Source organism: Leptidea sinapis, chromosome 12 (genome assembly GCF_905404315.1).
Source record: "Leptidea sinapis chromosome 12, ilLepSina1.1, whole genome shotgun sequence".
NCBI lineage: Eukaryota > Metazoa > Arthropoda > Insecta > Lepidoptera > Pieridae > Leptidea > Leptidea sinapis.
In genome coordinates, this window is record NC_066276.1 from 13,832,557 (window position 1) to 13,850,388 (window position 17,832).

Genomic DNA, 17,832 nt, shown 5'->3' on the forward strand with positions numbered 1-17,832 from the left:
GTTGTCATAACAAAACGAAACATGGTTGCTGAGCCAGGTTCGTCGACCAAACAGGACATGTTGTAACCGCTGAAAAAAAGACAACTCCCTCATATTTCTGTGTCTGAAAGGATTATTATAATAAATGCTTTTGGGCATGTCTACAAAAGTTGGCCTAAGAATCAGTATTGGTCTCTTAAGACATTAGTGATTCCGCAAAGGAGGCCGCAGAGATTATGGGTATTTCTGTGTTAAAAACCACTGAATAATATGAACCTCATAACACCGACCCTAAAAAGGATACTCATTTTCTTATTCATCCCTTTTTCCATTCACTTGGAAATATACCATCCCTTAGAGATTTATTATAAATTATTGTTAATGTTATCGATAATAGAATACGGGAGGTATACCACCAGTTCCCACACTTTTATTATTGGTAAGAGACATTATCTTATTCTTAACTTCTGTTTCACTTAGCTGTAGGCAGGGTTCACGTTTTCAGAAGACTGTAGTGCCATCTATTAGTTGGCCCGAAAATGAAAGCTTTGTCAACTTTCACTCGCTTTGAAACCTTTCAACTTTTCTTTAGTTGTGTCACTGCCCACTGGTCATAAAATGGCGGCTACTTCTAGCGTTTGCGCATTTATGTAGCTCTCGTGTTCCATTTTGCATATTTATACTACTAAATCTATCCTCTATGTTCTATGTTGTGACAAAATTAAATGACTAACACTACGCGCTATTTCAACATTTATTATAACAAAAATTGCAAAACCTACATTTAAAAGTTGAGTTAGATATTTATTTACGTCACAACAATATAAATGAATTTTATAATTTCAAGCATATATATAGTTATTTTCGGGGCCAGTCTCCAGATGGCGCTAGTTTTCAAATAGACAGCTCATAATGCGTAGAGAGGGCTCTCTTTTCAGCTCAAGAAAGTTAGCCCCCTAGATTTTTTTTTAATTTTTATTTATTACATCGTTAGTTCGCCATTTGTTCTTGATTGTTCTCTATAAACATCAGTTTGTTCTCGATTTTTTTTTTAATTTGCAATTCATTAAAATTGGTTAGGTTAGGTTATGTTAGAACAGTTAAAACAACGCACGAGCCGAGCGTAGCGTGCCGCGGCAGCGGCCGGCGAGTGCCAGAACCAAATAGTAGGCGTTTCCCCCCATTTTTAATTAATTGTTTTTAAATAAACAACAAAAGAACAAACACTTATTTATAGCGAACAATTAAAAACAAACTACGAACTAACGATATGCGATATTAAAAATTCAAAAATAGAAAAAAAATTTTTTTTGGGGTCCTAAGTTTGATGAGCCTCACTTTTCCCTATATATTATTATACTCTTTGGCTGTAGGTGATTTGTACTATTTTTAATAAATTTGAATGTAGTGTATGTACGGAAAAATGGTTAGAACTTTTTTGAGTTTATTTTTATATTATCTTCTATTTTATGTATAAGGTGCGCCGGGGTTTGACAGGCATAAAAAAATCAAAATTCATTCTCTAACAGATTTTAAGTTCTAAAAAAATGCCAAAGTTTCATTAGAGTTCGTGATTTAAGAACATCACATCGTTCGCCTTCTAACGAGCGTTTATGAATTTTATAAATAATTTACAAGAAATGCTAAAAGTATAGAAAACCAGCAATAGATGGCGCGTAGAAAAGATCGACATAATCGGGTATAGTTCATCTAGTTTTCAAAATTTTCGTTGATAGGTTTGTATTCTATAAAGAGTAAGATCGTCTGATTTGTTACATTTTTATTCTTCATATGGGGTACTTCGTTACAATATTATTCATGGGTCAATATTTAAGTCATTTTGTTTGTGCGCTAGGTAAGATGGTCAGGAGTGTATGACGATCTTCCCCTGATCACTTTGTCAGTGTGACGGATAGCAAAACAAATAGGTGATAAAATAAATATTTATTGTTACAAAAACAAACTAAACTGGAGTATTACAACATTATTAAATTATTACATAAATTTAAGTAATTTTGGTGTTGTTAATGTTAGTCTTTTTAACTTATTAATATGCTTTGGTAAAGGTATTTTTTTTTACAAACCATTACTAAAATACTGAATTTTTATTATGAGATCATTATAACTGAACGTTAAACATAGAAAAGTTGAATAAGAATTTCAATTCTGCACGTCTGCTGATGATGGGATTTGGCAATAATGTTATTATATCTTCATCATATATATAACTAAATATCGTCCACCTGAGGATAATAAAATAATTCAGTTTTTCTCTTTCTTCGCAAATATTTGACCAATGGTTTTCCATCATTATCAATTTTTATTATGTGTCCAACGAAATGTCTGACTGTCTTTTTAGTACAAAGTTTGGCTTTTACCCAGTTTTCTAAAGCTCTTATGGCTGCAGCATTTTCCACCGAAAGAAGTGGATCTTCATCAAAAATTATATTCACTGTTCATGTTTTGAATTATTTCAGACATCGACAGAAAAGAATCTTCACTCTCATTACAAATAGTATTTTCGTCATTACTCAAAGCTTGATATTCTTCAATATTAATATAATCCGATGCATCTGAATTATACAACGACATTGTCGTAGATTCATTGCTTGAGGAAGAAGAAGAACGAGTCATGTTCTTCTTCTTAATTATTTTCTTATTTTCCTTTCCCCTTTTTACTTTATTTTTCTTGCCCAGTTTTGCTTTATTCTTTGGTTTCATTTGTCTTTTCTTTTCAAGTTTTTCTTTGATCAATCTTTCACTCTCTCTTATCCGTTCTAGAACTTCTTCGTTTGTTATAACTTCTGCTCCGTAAGTAATACTCTTTCTCTTAATGTTTTCAGGTTTAAACTTGAATTTGCAGTATATATATATCGAGACCATACCCCCCCCCCCCTCGTTTTGCTCACAAAAACCAGAAACGGAAAAAATAAAATGAATAAACAAGTGTATACATAGGAACTCTAAATACAAAAACACTAAAAACACAAGAAAGATTATACGCACTAGAACATGTATTAAAGAACATAAAACGGGATATAATCGGCCTGAGCGAAATACGAAGATCTGACGAGCAAATCGAAGAATACAATAAATATATATTCTATTACAAAAATAAAACCCCAGGCAGTTATGGAATTGGGTTCTTGATAAAAAAAATACATGAAAAACAACATCCAGGAATTCATTGGAATCTCAGACAGAATAGCAATACTCAACATTGACCTGTTTAGTAATAAGCAACCTATTTCTATAGTGCAAGTTTATGCTCCAACAGAAAATGCAAAAGAAGAGACAAAAGACTATTTTTATAATAGTCTAAAACGAACTATGGAGTATATACACAAAACAGTGATAGTAATGGGAGACCTAAATAGTCTAATTGGTAAACGCAACAGCAATGAAAACAAATGCTTAGGCTTATTTACATCCGGAAAACGAAATTCAAACGGAGAGACACTAATTGAATTTGCTCAAGAATAAAACTTACGGATAATGAATAGTTTTTACAATAGGAAACTTCAACATAAGTGGTCATGGATTTCACCGAACGGAATTTTCAAAAACGAAATAGTTTTTATACTTACTAACAATCCAAATATATTTTTGAATGTTAATACTATAAAACAGCTAGACTTCAACACTGATAATCGAATGGTGCGCGCCCAAATCAGAACTTGCAATAAAAAAACACTCAAGAAAACACTTAAAATCTGGCGGACAGCGACCAAATATACCTGTACCAGATAACATGTTAAAACAACACTAAAAGAAAAAACAAACGCAATACAGAACGTACAAGAACAGTATGATGTTTTAGTTAAAGAATTAAAAAAAAAGCAGAAAAAACACTTAGCTCAAATAACCTGATAAAGCATAAAATTGGAAAAGAAGCCCGTGACTTAATCCAAATATGAGAAATATATCCGAAATATGAGACAACAAAAACCAGTAAATAGACAAGAGATAGCAATTATAAGCAAACAAATAAACACATCCATTCGAAAACATAAAGAAAAGATAAGTATAGAAACCATTAAATACCACATAGAAACTACCGGAGGAGTTAAAAAAGCACAAAGAGAACTGCAAGACAAATTGGATACCAGAAATGAGCAAACACAAGAATATAAAGAATAAAACCAATCGACAGGATATATTAGATATAGCAACATACTTCTTCCAGAACTTGTACAAGGAAGACACGCTATATTCAATAAAACACCTTTTTTATACAGAAAGCGATTGACACACAAAAAAACCAAAAATCACCTGGAGAAGAAGGAATTTCAAATGAACTGCTTAAAGGGTTAAATAATGCTGTATTGGATAACTTAGTGAATCTGTTTAACGAAATTCTAAAGAAGGAACAATTACCCTTCCAGTGGGCAACATCAACAATAACTTTAATTCACAAAAAAGGTAAAAAAGACGATATTGGCAATTATAGACCCATTAACCTCATGTCAAACCTTTACAAGATATTTTCAAAGATCTTATTGGATAGAATCATGAACGTGTTAGAGAACCAACCAAAGGAACAAGCTGGTTTTAGAAGCGGGTTTTCTACTATAGACCACATACATACAATAAAACAGGTCACCGAAAAATACAAAGAATATGGTCTACCCTATTATCTAACGTACGTTGACTATAACAAAGCATTTGACTCTCTCAAACATGGACCGATATGGAAAGCATTAGCAGACAAAGGAGTACCAAAGAAATATATAAGAATAATTGCAAATGTCTATAAAAACATGACAGTGAAAATAAACACTGAAAGGGCGGGAGATCAATTCCAAATTAAAAAAGGTGTAAGACAAGGAGATCCTCTTTCCCCCAAACTATTTTCGGCTACATTAAAACAAGTATTTCGCAAATTAAATTGGACAAAATATGGGATACGAATAAACGGGATGATGCTGAACCACCACTGATTCGCCGATGATCTGATAATAATTACAGACAACCCAAGTCAACTGCTGGTCATGCTCAAAGAACTGGAATCAGAAAGCGAAAAGGTGGGCCTGCAGATGAATACAAAGAAGACCAAGCTGATGAGGAATAGTTCAAGATCACCGATTGAAGTAAACAGCGTAACAATAGACTACGTCGACGAATATACTTACCTCGGCCAGATAATCTCCCCTACGAATACTACCTCAAAGGAAATACATAACACAATAAATATAGCATGGAAACGTTACTGATCCCTAAAGGAGATTATGAAAAACCCGTCAATACCACTAAAACTCAAAAGTATTGTTTACAACACCTGCATACTCCCAGCCATGACGTATGGTTGTAAAACATATGCACTAACCAACGATAATCTCAACAAATGGAAAACATGTCAACATAACATAGAAAGAAATATACTAAGGATTAAGAAAAGCGATAGAATAAACTTTAAAAAAATACGAAAAAGGACAAACATTGCAGTCGTATCACAAACTAAACTCAAATGGCAATGGGCAGGACACCTAATACGAGGCAAACAAGAAAAATGGGCCAAAATAGTAACAGAATGGTATCCTAGAGAAGGAAAAAGACAGAGAGGGAGACTGAGTCGTAGATGGAGCGACAATTTAAAAGATGCCGCGTGCTAAACCTGCATGACTTAACGCTAGTACGAAAGATGTTCTACTTACTAGCGGCGCTATGAGCTTCATGCTACGATCGCCCTCTCTCTCTAAACAGGATTTACAATAAAACCCAATGACAACATAATTTTTTTTAATTGTCTAGTGCAACACAGACATGCACGACGGCATTGCCGTGCCCCCATATAGGTAAGTACTACTCGGTTCTGGATTGCATGCTTGTTGTTTTCAAGTAAGCACAACGATAGGTTGACTGATTGCAGGCTTGCAGTTCTAGGCTTTGATGTTTGAGTTTACATTAAAAAAAAACAATTAGGTTACTTATTCAATGATCAAAACACGCTAGTGGATGGCGGTACTTCTGCCTTTCCTATTTTGACAGTTGGTATAATGGTAATAGTACATGTGCCTATATCTAGGTAAAAAACTCTGTGATTATAATATGCTTTGCGGAGTTCTATTGACTACAAGATTTTAGTTACTAGGTCATAAAATTGAAAAAAAAAGCTGAGTTGTGGAATTCTTCTTACAACATTTAGAATTGCATACAATCCGAACGTAGTGACCTAATCAATTATTGTTTTACTATGTCCATTCTATGATCATCTAAATGGTGGCTTATATGCAGGCCTAAACTTCCCTAGCAATATTCTCCCACGGATGGTACTTTGCACGTAATGTCCGATGGTGGAATTCGGCCGCAGGAATCAACCCGAACAGCTCCTCTGAGCACTCCCCGTGATAAATGCGGTAGATGATGCAGAGCACCCGCCCAGAGGTGAGAACAGTACTCCATGTGAGGCTGAATTTGCGCCTTATAAAGTTGCAGGCGGTGGCTTTTAGTGAAGTACTGTCTCGCCTTACTGAGTACACCAAGCTTTTTAGAGGCCAGTTTGGCCTTCTCTTCCAAGTGAACACGGAACTGAACGTCGCTCGATATATCGACGCCAAGTATGCCAATACAGGCTGTGGCAGTTAGAGGAGTGATCTCGAGTGGAGGGGATACGACAAAGGGAGACTTATTAGTGGTGAACGCACAAACTTGTGTCTTTTTGGGGTTGAATTGGACTCAATTTTGTCGGCCCCATTCCGAGACTTGCAAAGCAGTCTCGACTTCAGACACAAGTTTGTTCCAGTTCTCGTCGACGCTATCCCGGGACATGTTGGCACGGCCGGTGTAGGAAGCATACCCCGTGCTGTCGTCTGCATAGCAATGAATATTGCTGATTTGCAGCATATCATTGATATGCAGAAGAAACAGCGTAGGGGATAGCACACAGCCTTTATGCGTTTTAAGTCGGAGCATGCACCGTTGATAACAACCTTGATGCTCAGATCAGCCAAAAAGCTAGTGACCCATTTGCACAACTTCTCGGGAAGCCCATAGGATGGCAGTTTCGCTATAAGCGCTTTATGCCACACCCGATCAAAGGCCTTCGCTATGTCCAAACTCACCGCCAACGCCTCTCCCTTCGACTCAACCGCTTGCGCCCATTTATGGGTGAGGTACGCAAGAAGATCACCAGCTGAGCGACCCTGACGGAAACCGTACTGGCAGTCGCTGATCAGCTGGTGCCCCTCTAGGTATCCCAAGAGCTGGCGGTTGATGATCGACTCCATTACTTTGGAGAAAATGGAGGTAATGGCAATGGGGCGGTAGTTGGACGGATCTGAGCGTACACCTTTCTTAGGGATCGGGTGCACTAAAGCCGCCTTCCATAATTTCGGGACTACGCCTGATGAGTAGGAGAGCCGGAAAAGACGGGTAAGGACCGGCGCCAGTTTCGGAGCACATGTCCGCAGCACTATCGGGGGAATGCCATCGGGCCCGCTCGATTTGTGAATGTCCAAGGTGAGAAGCGCCTTAAGCACGGCACCATGCCGGATTTCTACCTCCGGCATATATGAATCGCACCGCGGAATATGCGGTGGTGGTGCACCTTGGTCATCCAGAGTCGAGTTGGACGCGAAGAGGGAGCCCAGGAGATCAGCTTTCTCTTTCGCGTCATAGGCCAGCGAGTCATCATCCCTGTGCAGTGGCGGAATGGCTGGCTGGCAGAAGTTTCCTTGGACAGCCTTGGCGAGCGACCAGAACGCACGAGCTCCCGAGGGAAGGCGTGCAAGTCTCTCGCCAATTCTGCCAATGTGCTTCGACTTCGCGTCAGCAATAACTCTTTTGAAGGACCTGGAGGCATGATTGAAGTGTTTTTTAAGTTCGCTGGAATTCACATCCGTAGATACCACCGCATTGACCCAAGCCTGATAGCACTCCTGCTTTCGGCGAGAGGCCATTTTGCAGGAGCGGTCAAACCATGGTTGGGACCTGCCACCGATAGGCACAGAGGAGGATGGAATGAAGAGTTCCATACCTTGCAGTACCACATCAGCAACAGCATCAGCAGCGGCATCTGGATCTCCCAGCGAAAAACAGATCTGCCTCCACGGGTAGGATGCAAAAAAGCACCGCATCTCGTCCCACTCTGCTGACCTATAGTGCCACACGCGGCGACAGCCTAAGAAGCGGGGCCATGTTGGGCGCGTGATCGGCACGGTGCTCCGGATCATGCAGTGGTCCGACGATCCCAGAGGAGGGTCAACGGAAACTAGGTAGCCGTCCGGATGTGAGGTCAACAGAAGGTCCAACAGTGAAGGTGTATGATCTTGCACATCTGGGATTCGCGTTGGCGCAATAACCAGTTGCGTCAGACCATATGCTAAGGCGAAGTCGTGAACAGATCTCCCTGCATGATCGGTGGTACCTCAGCCTAGCCATTCGGCGTGGTGGGCGTTAAAATCGCCAAGAAACACGATCTCTGCAGTGGGGATCTGCTCCAACACGGAATCTGTAGCCATTTGGATGTGTGCGAGGAGCCGGTCAGTCTCTGCGTTACCGCTATGGGACCTATACAAGCATGCGTAGATTCGCGGAGGTTCATCGCAGGCTACACGCAGCCAGATGATGGATAGGTCCTGTCCTTCAAGAAAACTCAGGCGTCAAGAACAGACATCCTCCCTGACGTAAACGCACACGCCAGCCCGTGGTATAAAGGAGTGTTCCAAATTATACCCCGGGTAGGAAAGGTAAGATGAATCAGCCAGGGAGGATATCTGTGTCTCGGTTAAGAAGAGCAGGGCCGGCTTCGCCGTCTCCAGGTGAAAGTGGACGGCATTTAAATTTGAGCGAAGCCCCCTGATGTTGCAAAAGTCCACAGCGAGTGTGGAGGAGGGTGGTTTGAGCCTCCTGCTCTGTTTGCCCCGAGTCAGCGCAGATTTGCCCCCTCCAGAATACGCGTGGCAGCCTGAGCAACCACTGTTAGGTACAGGCCCTAATTGTGGACGCCCAGGGACGAATTCTCCAGGGCTGCATAGCCTGGTACCGTCCTGGAGTAGTCTCATTTTTTGCAACATCTGAAAAAGAATACCAAAGACTGTCTAAACCGAAACTACGACACAACGCAAAAAAATCTATTAATTATGTAAATTGTTTTTTTCTTTGAAACAACTATAACTTATCCCCAGTTTAAACTAGTTAGACTTGGCTTATGTCCATCTTAAAATTATATTTATTCGTACATTTATTCAATTTTTTTTTTTTTATTAAAACGTAAAACTTTTTCAACATTTCTGTGAATTTTTATTTACTTATTTCATGACTTTTTCATGAACACTTTCCGACTGAGCTAGGTCAGTCGGAAAGTGTTTTTTTTAATTTTTGATTCCTTTTTTATGTATTAAAAAACTTACCATAACACATTTGTCTGATTTTTTAATTAACCATTTAAATGTATGATCTGTGTTTTATTTACGTACTTACCCGTTCAGAGGTTGTAATTTTTTTTCGCTATTTTCTTGAAAATTGTGTATATATAAGATTAGTAGCACTATAAACATGGACCAAATCTCTATCACTATGATTTATAAAAATTGGTTAGGTTAGGTTATGTTAGAACAGTTAAAACAACGCACGAGCCGAGCGTAGCGTGCTGCGGCAACGGCCGGCGAGTGCCAGAACCAAATTGTAGGCGTTTCCCCCCATTGACAAATTAGGGAGGGGGGAGGGTAAACTTTTATTTTGGTTTTTCTTGAAAACTGTGTATTACGTTGTAATAAGAGTGGTAGCACTATAATCGTGGACCAAAGCTCTATCAACTACAATTCATTAAAATTGGTTAGGTTAAGTTATGTTAGAACAGTAAATTTTCATTCAATGATGTCTTTTTTCTCTCTAATCCGATAATCGGACGACTAATTAAATTCATTCGTCCACTTGCCGGACGAATAGCAACAGCCTAAAATAAAATTATTCGTCCGACTTCTGTACGAATAAAAATAAATTATTTGTCCAGTACCCGTATCAATAGACTCAGCCTAAAAATTATGGATTGATTACATCCCTAATTTTTTTATATTGGCAGCTTTGATATTACGTCATTAGTTGATTAAAGTTGTTATCAAGATTTAGTACCTTACAATTTGTATTTTTTAAGCGACATTTCTCATTATTTTCTATGGCACTCCCGTCTCTTGAACGTAGTTTTTTAATTCTTTGTCTGTGGGCTTAATTCTCTTTGTACATTCGCTGATATTTATTATAAATAAATTCTTAGTGGACTATGAGATTTGAGTAAATTTAATACATAAATACTATGGTTTTGTATTTTAGATGTAGTGTGTATCATCATAGCCTATAAAAATATATTTTAGCCTTTTAAAATATATAATATTCAAAGAACAGTAGTGGCTAGAAGAATTGGAGTTTGCTCGATGCCCCGTGAAAGGGTTAGATACCGCGATCGAAGAAGTTCGTCCTACAGTTCGGATTCCTCCTATGATCGTAAAAAATTGAAAAGCAAACATAAACGACGTTCCCGCTCTAAGTCTAGCTCCCACAGAAGAAAACGATCTAGTTCTAGATCTAAAGTAAGGCGAAGGAGCCATTCTAGAAGTGCATCGAGAGAACAACATGAAAGTAAGCATCACCGTTCTTCATCAAAGTCTCAATCTAAAAGATCAAAATTTTCACGAGACAGGTCAAGATCAACTTCTCGTGATATCAAATACCATAAATCTACCAAAAAGCGTAGTAGATCGAATTCTTTTGATATAGGTATGTTTTGGAATTGAGCTAATTAATTATTTAAATTTTTAATGTCACAAAATTTGCTTTATTCTTAGCTTATAAAATAATTTAACATTTCAGAACCTCAATTTAAAAATAATCTTGATAGTACTAATAATAAAGCAGAAAAATCTGCAAGAGCAGCAGAAGCAGTGGGCCTCTCAATGACAAAAATACCAACATTTAACTGTCAGGATGTTGATGAGAAGGAAGACACTCCAACCATACATGACAGGAATATCCTAGATGAGATTAACAGTGAAAAATTCATTCCAAAATCTTTTAGTTCTTCAAAAAATAAGAAAGAAACACAAAATATTGTGATAGATCTAAATTTGGAGACTATCAAAGTTCCTGAAACTGAAGTGAAATTAAAAAAAGATGAATGTATAATAAACTTTGATGTAAGTTCGCCTCACCATTTTGTTCCTTTGTTTTATTAAGTGAAGAATAACTGACACTTTCAAGTTTTAAAAAACAAGTAAGACAAAATAAGCATTCTATGGAGCCACATTTATCCATGTCCATCTTGAAGCAAAGAGAGCAACTGAACAGTGCCTAAGGCGTAAGACGGGTGTAGCTTTGTGGAGACCTGGGTGTAGTTTTGTGGAGACCTGGGTGTAGTTTTGTGGAGACCCCTTACAATGTATGTCAGCTGTTGACTTCTCTGGTTGTGTTGCTCCCCCGGCCAAGTCAAACTTAGTTACTGTAGATTTTAACAGGCCAATGTTCATTCAAAGCTTGTACAGTATTTTTCTAGTATGGCAATCTTACATTTCTGCAACATACAAACAAAAATAACTACATAGCAATTTAGCCAAAGAACTTAATGAGCTGCTCTAGTTGTAGTACTCTAAACTATTCAGCACTACAATGTGAGAAGAGCAAATAGTTGTTATCCATTTAATACATGGGTATCACTTCTTCTACTCATAATATTAATAAGGTTGATTTTCAAATTTATATCCAGCAAAATTTTAACAAAATTGATTTTTTTTCCTTGCTGTCTGTGAAACCTGTTGCTGTTCATGGTTCGTGGATCATTTGAATATATTAACCCGTTCAATTAAAATAATTGCTAGTAGATTCATTGTTATAGATCCCAAAAAATGGAAATGGAAAAAAGGAATCCACTCCGAAAAATGCTGTTTGATACTCTATTTCATGTTCTTGTGAGACACTGAAATATCAAGAAGAACATTTGTTTTGCTATGAATAACAGGTAGCAGTAATAATATATTATAATAAACCTAAATGAAAACTCCTAAAAATAATAATAATATCATCCACATAAACTAAAGCTTGTGTTTTAACAACTAACTGTGTGTTCCTTTACACAAGTGTTGTGTTAACAAAAAAATCAAGGCACTTCGCCTTATTATGCTGTGTGTGTTCAGGATAGTGAGGTAGTTATGTAGCATGTTGCAAATTGCTCAACACAGTACTTTGCAGTTTAGATAACATTACACTTATTTAAGATTTTTGATCTATATTATAATAGTAATTATTGAATTGAATTCACAAATTACATAGTGATTGGAAAGTAACTAATAATTTTCAAATTTATTATAAATAACTACAAACATTTATATGATTATTAAATTTTAGGGTAGACTATAATAATCAAACAAATAATAATTTTACCCTTTCTTCTTTCCCTTCTGTTTGGACTCACTCTCTCCTCATACATTGTTCTTTTCCTATTATTCTCATTTTGCCAGTAAGAATATTTGAATTAATAAGTTTTGACATGACAACAATATGATTTAACAAATATTCCAAAATATAAATAACTAGTAACATTATGTAATAGTCCAAACTTTAACAAGATCAAATCTATCAATATACAAAATATAAATAATTTATAATATTATTCTACCTAATCTGATGTTTATTTGATCATTTATATTCCACAATATACCTACTGCTTTAGTGTTTTTGGCATAGCTCATAGAGTAATTGATATTTGATGTAATTGTAAGGTGCCTTATGGTTTTTATTTTGTTTCATGTCTCTAATTTTGTAGTGAAAATAAAATTAACTAATAACAGTAATACAAATATTTTTATGAATTGTAAATAATATGTTTTGATACACAAAAGAAAGGAACACATTTTTTTTTGTAAAATAACCTATTTAAACAGTCCTAAAAGTGGAGAAAACAAAAACTCTCGATGAACATTTCACTTTCTGAGGTTATCAGTGAATTTAGCACTTATTGTCATTCTGCTTATGATTATGGACGGATGTAATATCTTACTATTAGTGTTAATGCTCCTGATATATACATAGCTTTTTTATTTATTAGTATTAAATAATCCCAGTAAATAAAGTGTTTGTTTTAGATGTTACCAAGCCCGGAAGAACTCAAAGAAATGTGGATCAAGAAACTTTATCAATTCAGAAAGAAAATGCTTAAGGGAGATATATCATGATGAATATTGAAATAATCTGTTTAAGTTCATAATAAATAAGTTGAAATGAGAATAATTTTTATTTAACACAACAAGAGACAGCCACAAATCACAATTTATATCATCCTTTGCTAAGATAACTATCTATATTTTTTATTAAATGTACACAACACTGTAATGGCTTAGTTTAAAAAACTTTTGAATATTTTTCACATGTTGCTCCGTTCTCGTTGTATACGACTGCTGTAAGTCCTGGATACTAAATTCCAAGCATCCATATATCTGTCCATGCACATTGCTATACATTTTTGCTCCGAATTATCCAAGGAAATACCTGGCTTGTTTATACACTTTTTAAAACATTTCTCTGACATTTTCGTGAGCAATTCCTGTGCGTTTGCTATTGCTATTTGTTGCTTGACCTGGTCCATCAGTTCTTCTTTCTGTGCACCACTTAAGGATCCCGTTGCAAGAGAATCCATGTTTAAATGAACAGATTATTTACTATTTAAGGTATTAATTGGTTTAAGAAATTAGTGCAGATTTCACTATATACTAGATTTAGGATTACTTTAATAACCTCAATAGTTCAATACCTTTTCAATTCTCATTACTCAATAAGAAATAAGATTAAGATGACATAACGTACATCGTCAAAATTTCATTTCCTTCTTTTTCCATTTTACTAAGACAGTCAAAGGGTTCCAGGCCAGACAGCCAAGTCTTTGGCGTTCTTTTTTTGTAAAGTTCGATAAAAATATTTTGAAAGGCCAAAGCTGTTATAACATGATTTTGCCAATTTTTTACATTAAAGAGGAGGACTATATATTACACTACCGACCAAATACCTGCTCTTTTCTAATTTACAGAAAATTCGATAGAGGCCAAGGCGGAAAGAAATTGAAAGCTCACTTGAAGCCCAGACCGACTATGTGCTACGAAAGTAAATTATTTGAAAAAATTATCTGACTACCAATTAAATTTAGGAACTGGTATTTTCTGTTAATCATCGTAATAATATATGTCTGTACAAATTCATTGTAAATTCTGTGGATATTTTATTTGTTCATTACTTCATTAAGAGGTGTTATTAGCTAAAAAAAACTATTTGAAAAATTTGAGATGTCTGTGACGAGTGTCAAAAGTCAATTGTGTATTAGGTAGATACATCATCTGTGTACCTACCTAATTTATCTACCTACTGACTGCTGTACTGACGGCACTGAGTGTGTAATTTTGACCGATGTTCGATTCTATTTTCTAGTACTCACCTAATTATTCTATCTTACTCTTATTTAATTTGTGATATATAGGATTAAATTGAATGTTTGTTAAAGTTTGCTAAGGCTATCCGAGTTTCAGTTGTTAATATTGTGAGGACATCTTTCAAGTATCGAACGTGTTTGTTCGGATCGTTGACATTGTAACGTTATGAGTTATATATCCTCCCGATTGTTATGTGTCTGCCTAAGTGGTTTATTTTTATAAAGACTTAAAAACAGTGTAAAAACTTCTAATGATTTCGAAGCCATGGAGAAACAGGAACGAACATATGTCAACATGGAGGCATCTGATAGTGTGGAAACAAAACAGGTAAAGCATAATTAAAATAAGGGCGCCGGCTACTTTTGATAATTCTCATAGTAGTGCAGATACTGTCACCTCTTAATGTATTCTGAAAGGTTGCTACATTTTCAAATTCTTGACCATATTAAAATAGTACTGATAGACAAGAGTGGGTGAAGTTGAGGACAACCCACACTCAATGAATAAATTAAATCAGAACATTGTATGCCATATCTGCTACCATTGTTTCAATTTGCCATCTGTTGATAGTTATTGAAATTCTGAACCTCCATAACATAATAATGAAATAGTTTGTAATTAAAAAGGAATGTGTTAGCATACATAACATCATTCACTAGGTATTTGGCTCCATAAACTATAAAAAGTGTATATATAAAATTTTGCCTGAAATTTGGATTTCATTTAGATTAAATTAAGTGACATTTTTAAATATCAGTTTATTCTTACTCTATAATTTTACATTGTTGTACATCTATATTTAAATATTATTTTCATCATTTGTGACTAACTGTGTAATAATAAAATCTCCTTGCTACAGTAATATCTCTGATGGGTGAAATCTTCCTCAATATCATTTCATTCTTTCCCTCTCTTTTGATAGATTAGTCCAACATTTCTTATTCCTCTTGGCCTTGTCCATGTAGTCATGTTTGAGACGAATAATCTGCACTTAAACAGTAAACAGTAGTTAAGATTATGGTGTGTCTTTGATCTGTATCTATCTTGCCTGTACTATATACCTGTACCATTACAATTTGAGTTTAACACTTGTTCTTTGCAGAGGATATGTCAGCTTTCATGCCAAATATGATCTACATCATGTTGACTATATTAAAGTTTTTATTCAATGTTATATTGATTAACCCATATATATATTCAGATAAGCATTAGGTACATCTTAATATGATCTGTAATTGCAGGTAAAAATTTCAATAAAGAAACAGGTCATCAGTTTGTCGGCATTTAAGTAAGGTCAGATTTGCTTAAACTGAATGATCCAATTGCTGCCTCTCTGTTGCTGAGTTGATACCGCAGGGTATGGAACTTTTTATTCCATTCTCTTTAGGTGTGGCATCTCAGTGGCTCGGATGGTCCTGAAAAATGGCCTAAACAGCAGTGCTATCAGTCATGAGTTAAAGTGGTGGAGTCTAAGGATGTAAACACCAGCAAACTTTGAAAACAGTAATGCCTTCATGTCCCTCAAAAGAGTATTTTGCTGAGGCGAAGTTGCAATGTGTTTACATTGGAAAAAGTAACAATAGTGCAATAAACCTGATTGCTGTGAATGTTGCTGCCAAATTCCACCTTTGCACAACACAACACAAAGAAGGATAGCATCAACACAATCTGGGTGTCTGGTGTTTCCCTACACTGTGGTCAAGTAATATTTTCTACTTCAAACCCTTGAGGTGATCACTTAGCGTAAGATCACCCATACAGGTTGTTGGTCCTCCTCCTCTATAAGAAAAATGCTTATGACAATATAGTAATTCAAAGTGATTACATTGATCCTATTGAATAATTAAAGCATTACCTAGGAGTAGACATGATTTAATAATAATAAAAGTTTTTATTAAAAGGTCTAAACTCAATAAAAACTAATACATTGAAACTATAAATTAAATAACAGTAAATAATTAGAAATTACCAATACCAATAAGCTTAACATAATTCACATTTTATAGTCGATCTTCATCACTCATCATGCTCAATCAAATTGGTCGTACCTGTTGTATGAGGGCTATTTTTTGTTTGCCTCCTGGTCCACTGAATTTCAGTGCTTGAAAATGGGACAGTTGAGATGTACTCCGCCAATGTACTGAGAATCTCATTACTTCAGGTACAAAGACGATTCCAAAAAGATGATTGATATTGCGAATAATTCTGGTACTCTGGCCTTAGCAAATATGTCCAACGCACTTCAGTACTGTGGCAACTTCATCAGGATACGATACGCGTCATTGTATTGCACCCTGATGTTGTTGACAGCACAAATAGTGAACTTCACCCAAAGTTGAAATGTATAGAAACATGAACAATATGCTTTAAACAATGTCGCCTTTACTTCGTCACTGCACTTTGTGAAGCGACATGCAAGCATGTGGCATCTAGCAGCCAGAGCACGATGTTCCCTCTCTATATCTTTAGTACATCTCCGTTGAGAAATACCGGTGGAATCGTCTCCGGACCTGGAACCTGAACGGAACACCATCATGACTGTTTTCTTAACATTATACTTAAGGCCATGTTCTGTGGCGTAACGCTCACATGTACTAAATACAATATATACAAGTTTACGAAGCCTCCTGATTAAGGAGCTCAGAAGCACCAAGTCATCTGCACAGCGGAAATTATTCACGCTTGTGGACCCTTTGTGACAACTGACCCCAAGGTCAGAACAACCTGATTGCGGAGCTGAGAAGCACCAATGCTTCTCAACTCCGCAATCACGTTGTTCACGTACAGGCTAAAGAGGTCAGAAGAGTCAACCCACACTTACGAACCCCACATTCTAGCATGTACTCGCTAGATGTCGCGTCGCCCCATCTTACACTTAGTTTGGTTTCCGTACCAATACCTCGACAGAGTCACCGTTTTTTTAGGCACATTAGAGGCGTGTAGTTTCTCCCAAAGTAAATTATAATTTACATGGGCAAAAGCACGACAAGTCCAGAAAACACACGCATACCGCAGTACCTCTGCGGACGTATTGGTTTACGGTTGCCATTAAACTGAAAATCGGACGGAAATCAAAGAGTGCGTCATTCAACTTAATATTTTATTGTAAACTTGGATGTATCAAGCTTTCCAGTATCTTACCTAATACTGTGCCTAACGAAATCGTTCTACAGTTCTTGAGACTGGAAAGGTCGTCCGTTATATTCTTTTGCAATAGGAATTACCTCAGTTCGCATTAGTTGTTGTGGCAGGCAGCTAAAATTTATGCAGGCACTGTATAAGGTGGCTAAAGTCTCATATATTGCCTCTCCCGCATACAAAACATCTCAACTTAAGCCGTCTATTCCTAGAGATTTCCCTCTTTTCATTTTAAGTACTGCCGTAGCCACGTCATCAATAGTGAGATTTGCAATGTCAGTTACATCTGGATGTGTAAATTAAGCATACA

The 17,832-nt window shown here is 36.4% G+C and overlaps 2 protein-coding genes across 3 annotated transcripts; one reads left to right on the forward strand and one right to left on the reverse strand.

Annotated features, from left to right (window-relative positions):
* Positions 1–10,131: 10,131 nt before the first annotated feature.
* LOC126967103 (probable ATP-dependent RNA helicase DDX46) lies at positions 10,132–13,194 on the forward strand. Of its 2 annotated transcripts, XR_007729922.1 has the most exons (4): positions 10,132–10,692; positions 10,786–11,108; positions 11,804–11,926; positions 13,050–13,194. XR_007729922.1 is itself a non-coding variant. In XM_050811495.1 (3 exons), the coding sequence occupies exons 1-3, from the start codon at positions 10,350–10,352 to the stop codon at positions 13,137–13,139; spliced, it is 756 nt and encodes a 251-aa protein (XP_050667452.1). In that variant the 5' UTR covers positions 10,135–10,349; the 3' UTR covers positions 13,140–13,194. The 2 variants fall into 2 exon arrangements, 1 of the variants encoding a protein (XP_050667452.1); XM_050811495.1 differs by lacking the exon at positions 11,804–11,926 and having other exon boundaries at positions 10,135–10,692.
* Positions 13,180–13,749, reverse strand: LOC126967295 (mitochondrial import inner membrane translocase subunit Tim13-like). The gene has a single exon (XM_050811767.1). The coding sequence runs from the start codon at positions 13,598–13,600 to the stop codon at positions 13,328–13,330; it is 273 nt and encodes a 90-aa protein (XP_050667724.1). The 5' UTR covers positions 13,601–13,749; the 3' UTR covers positions 13,180–13,327.
* Positions 13,750–17,832: the final 4,083 nt, after the last annotated feature.

Excerpts from the sequence above, each read along its gene's own strand:
- LOC126967103 (XM_050811495.1), top strand. The coding sequence starts at position 10,350 with ATGCCCCGTGAAAGGGTTAGATACCGCGATCGAAGAAGTTCGTCCTAC. Across the intron at positions 10,693-10,785 it reads ATCGAATTCTTTTGATATAG|AACCTCAATTTAAAAATAAT; the intron begins GTATGTTTTGGA and ends TTAACATTTCAG. Across the intron at positions 11,109-13,049 it reads AATGTATAATAAACTTTGAT|ATGTTACCAAGCCCGGAAGA; the intron begins GTAAGTTCGCCT and ends TGTTTGTTTTAG.
- LOC126967295 (XM_050811767.1), bottom strand. The coding sequence starts at position 13,600 with ATGGATTCTCTTGCAACGGGATCCTTAAGTGGTGCACAGAAAGAAGAA.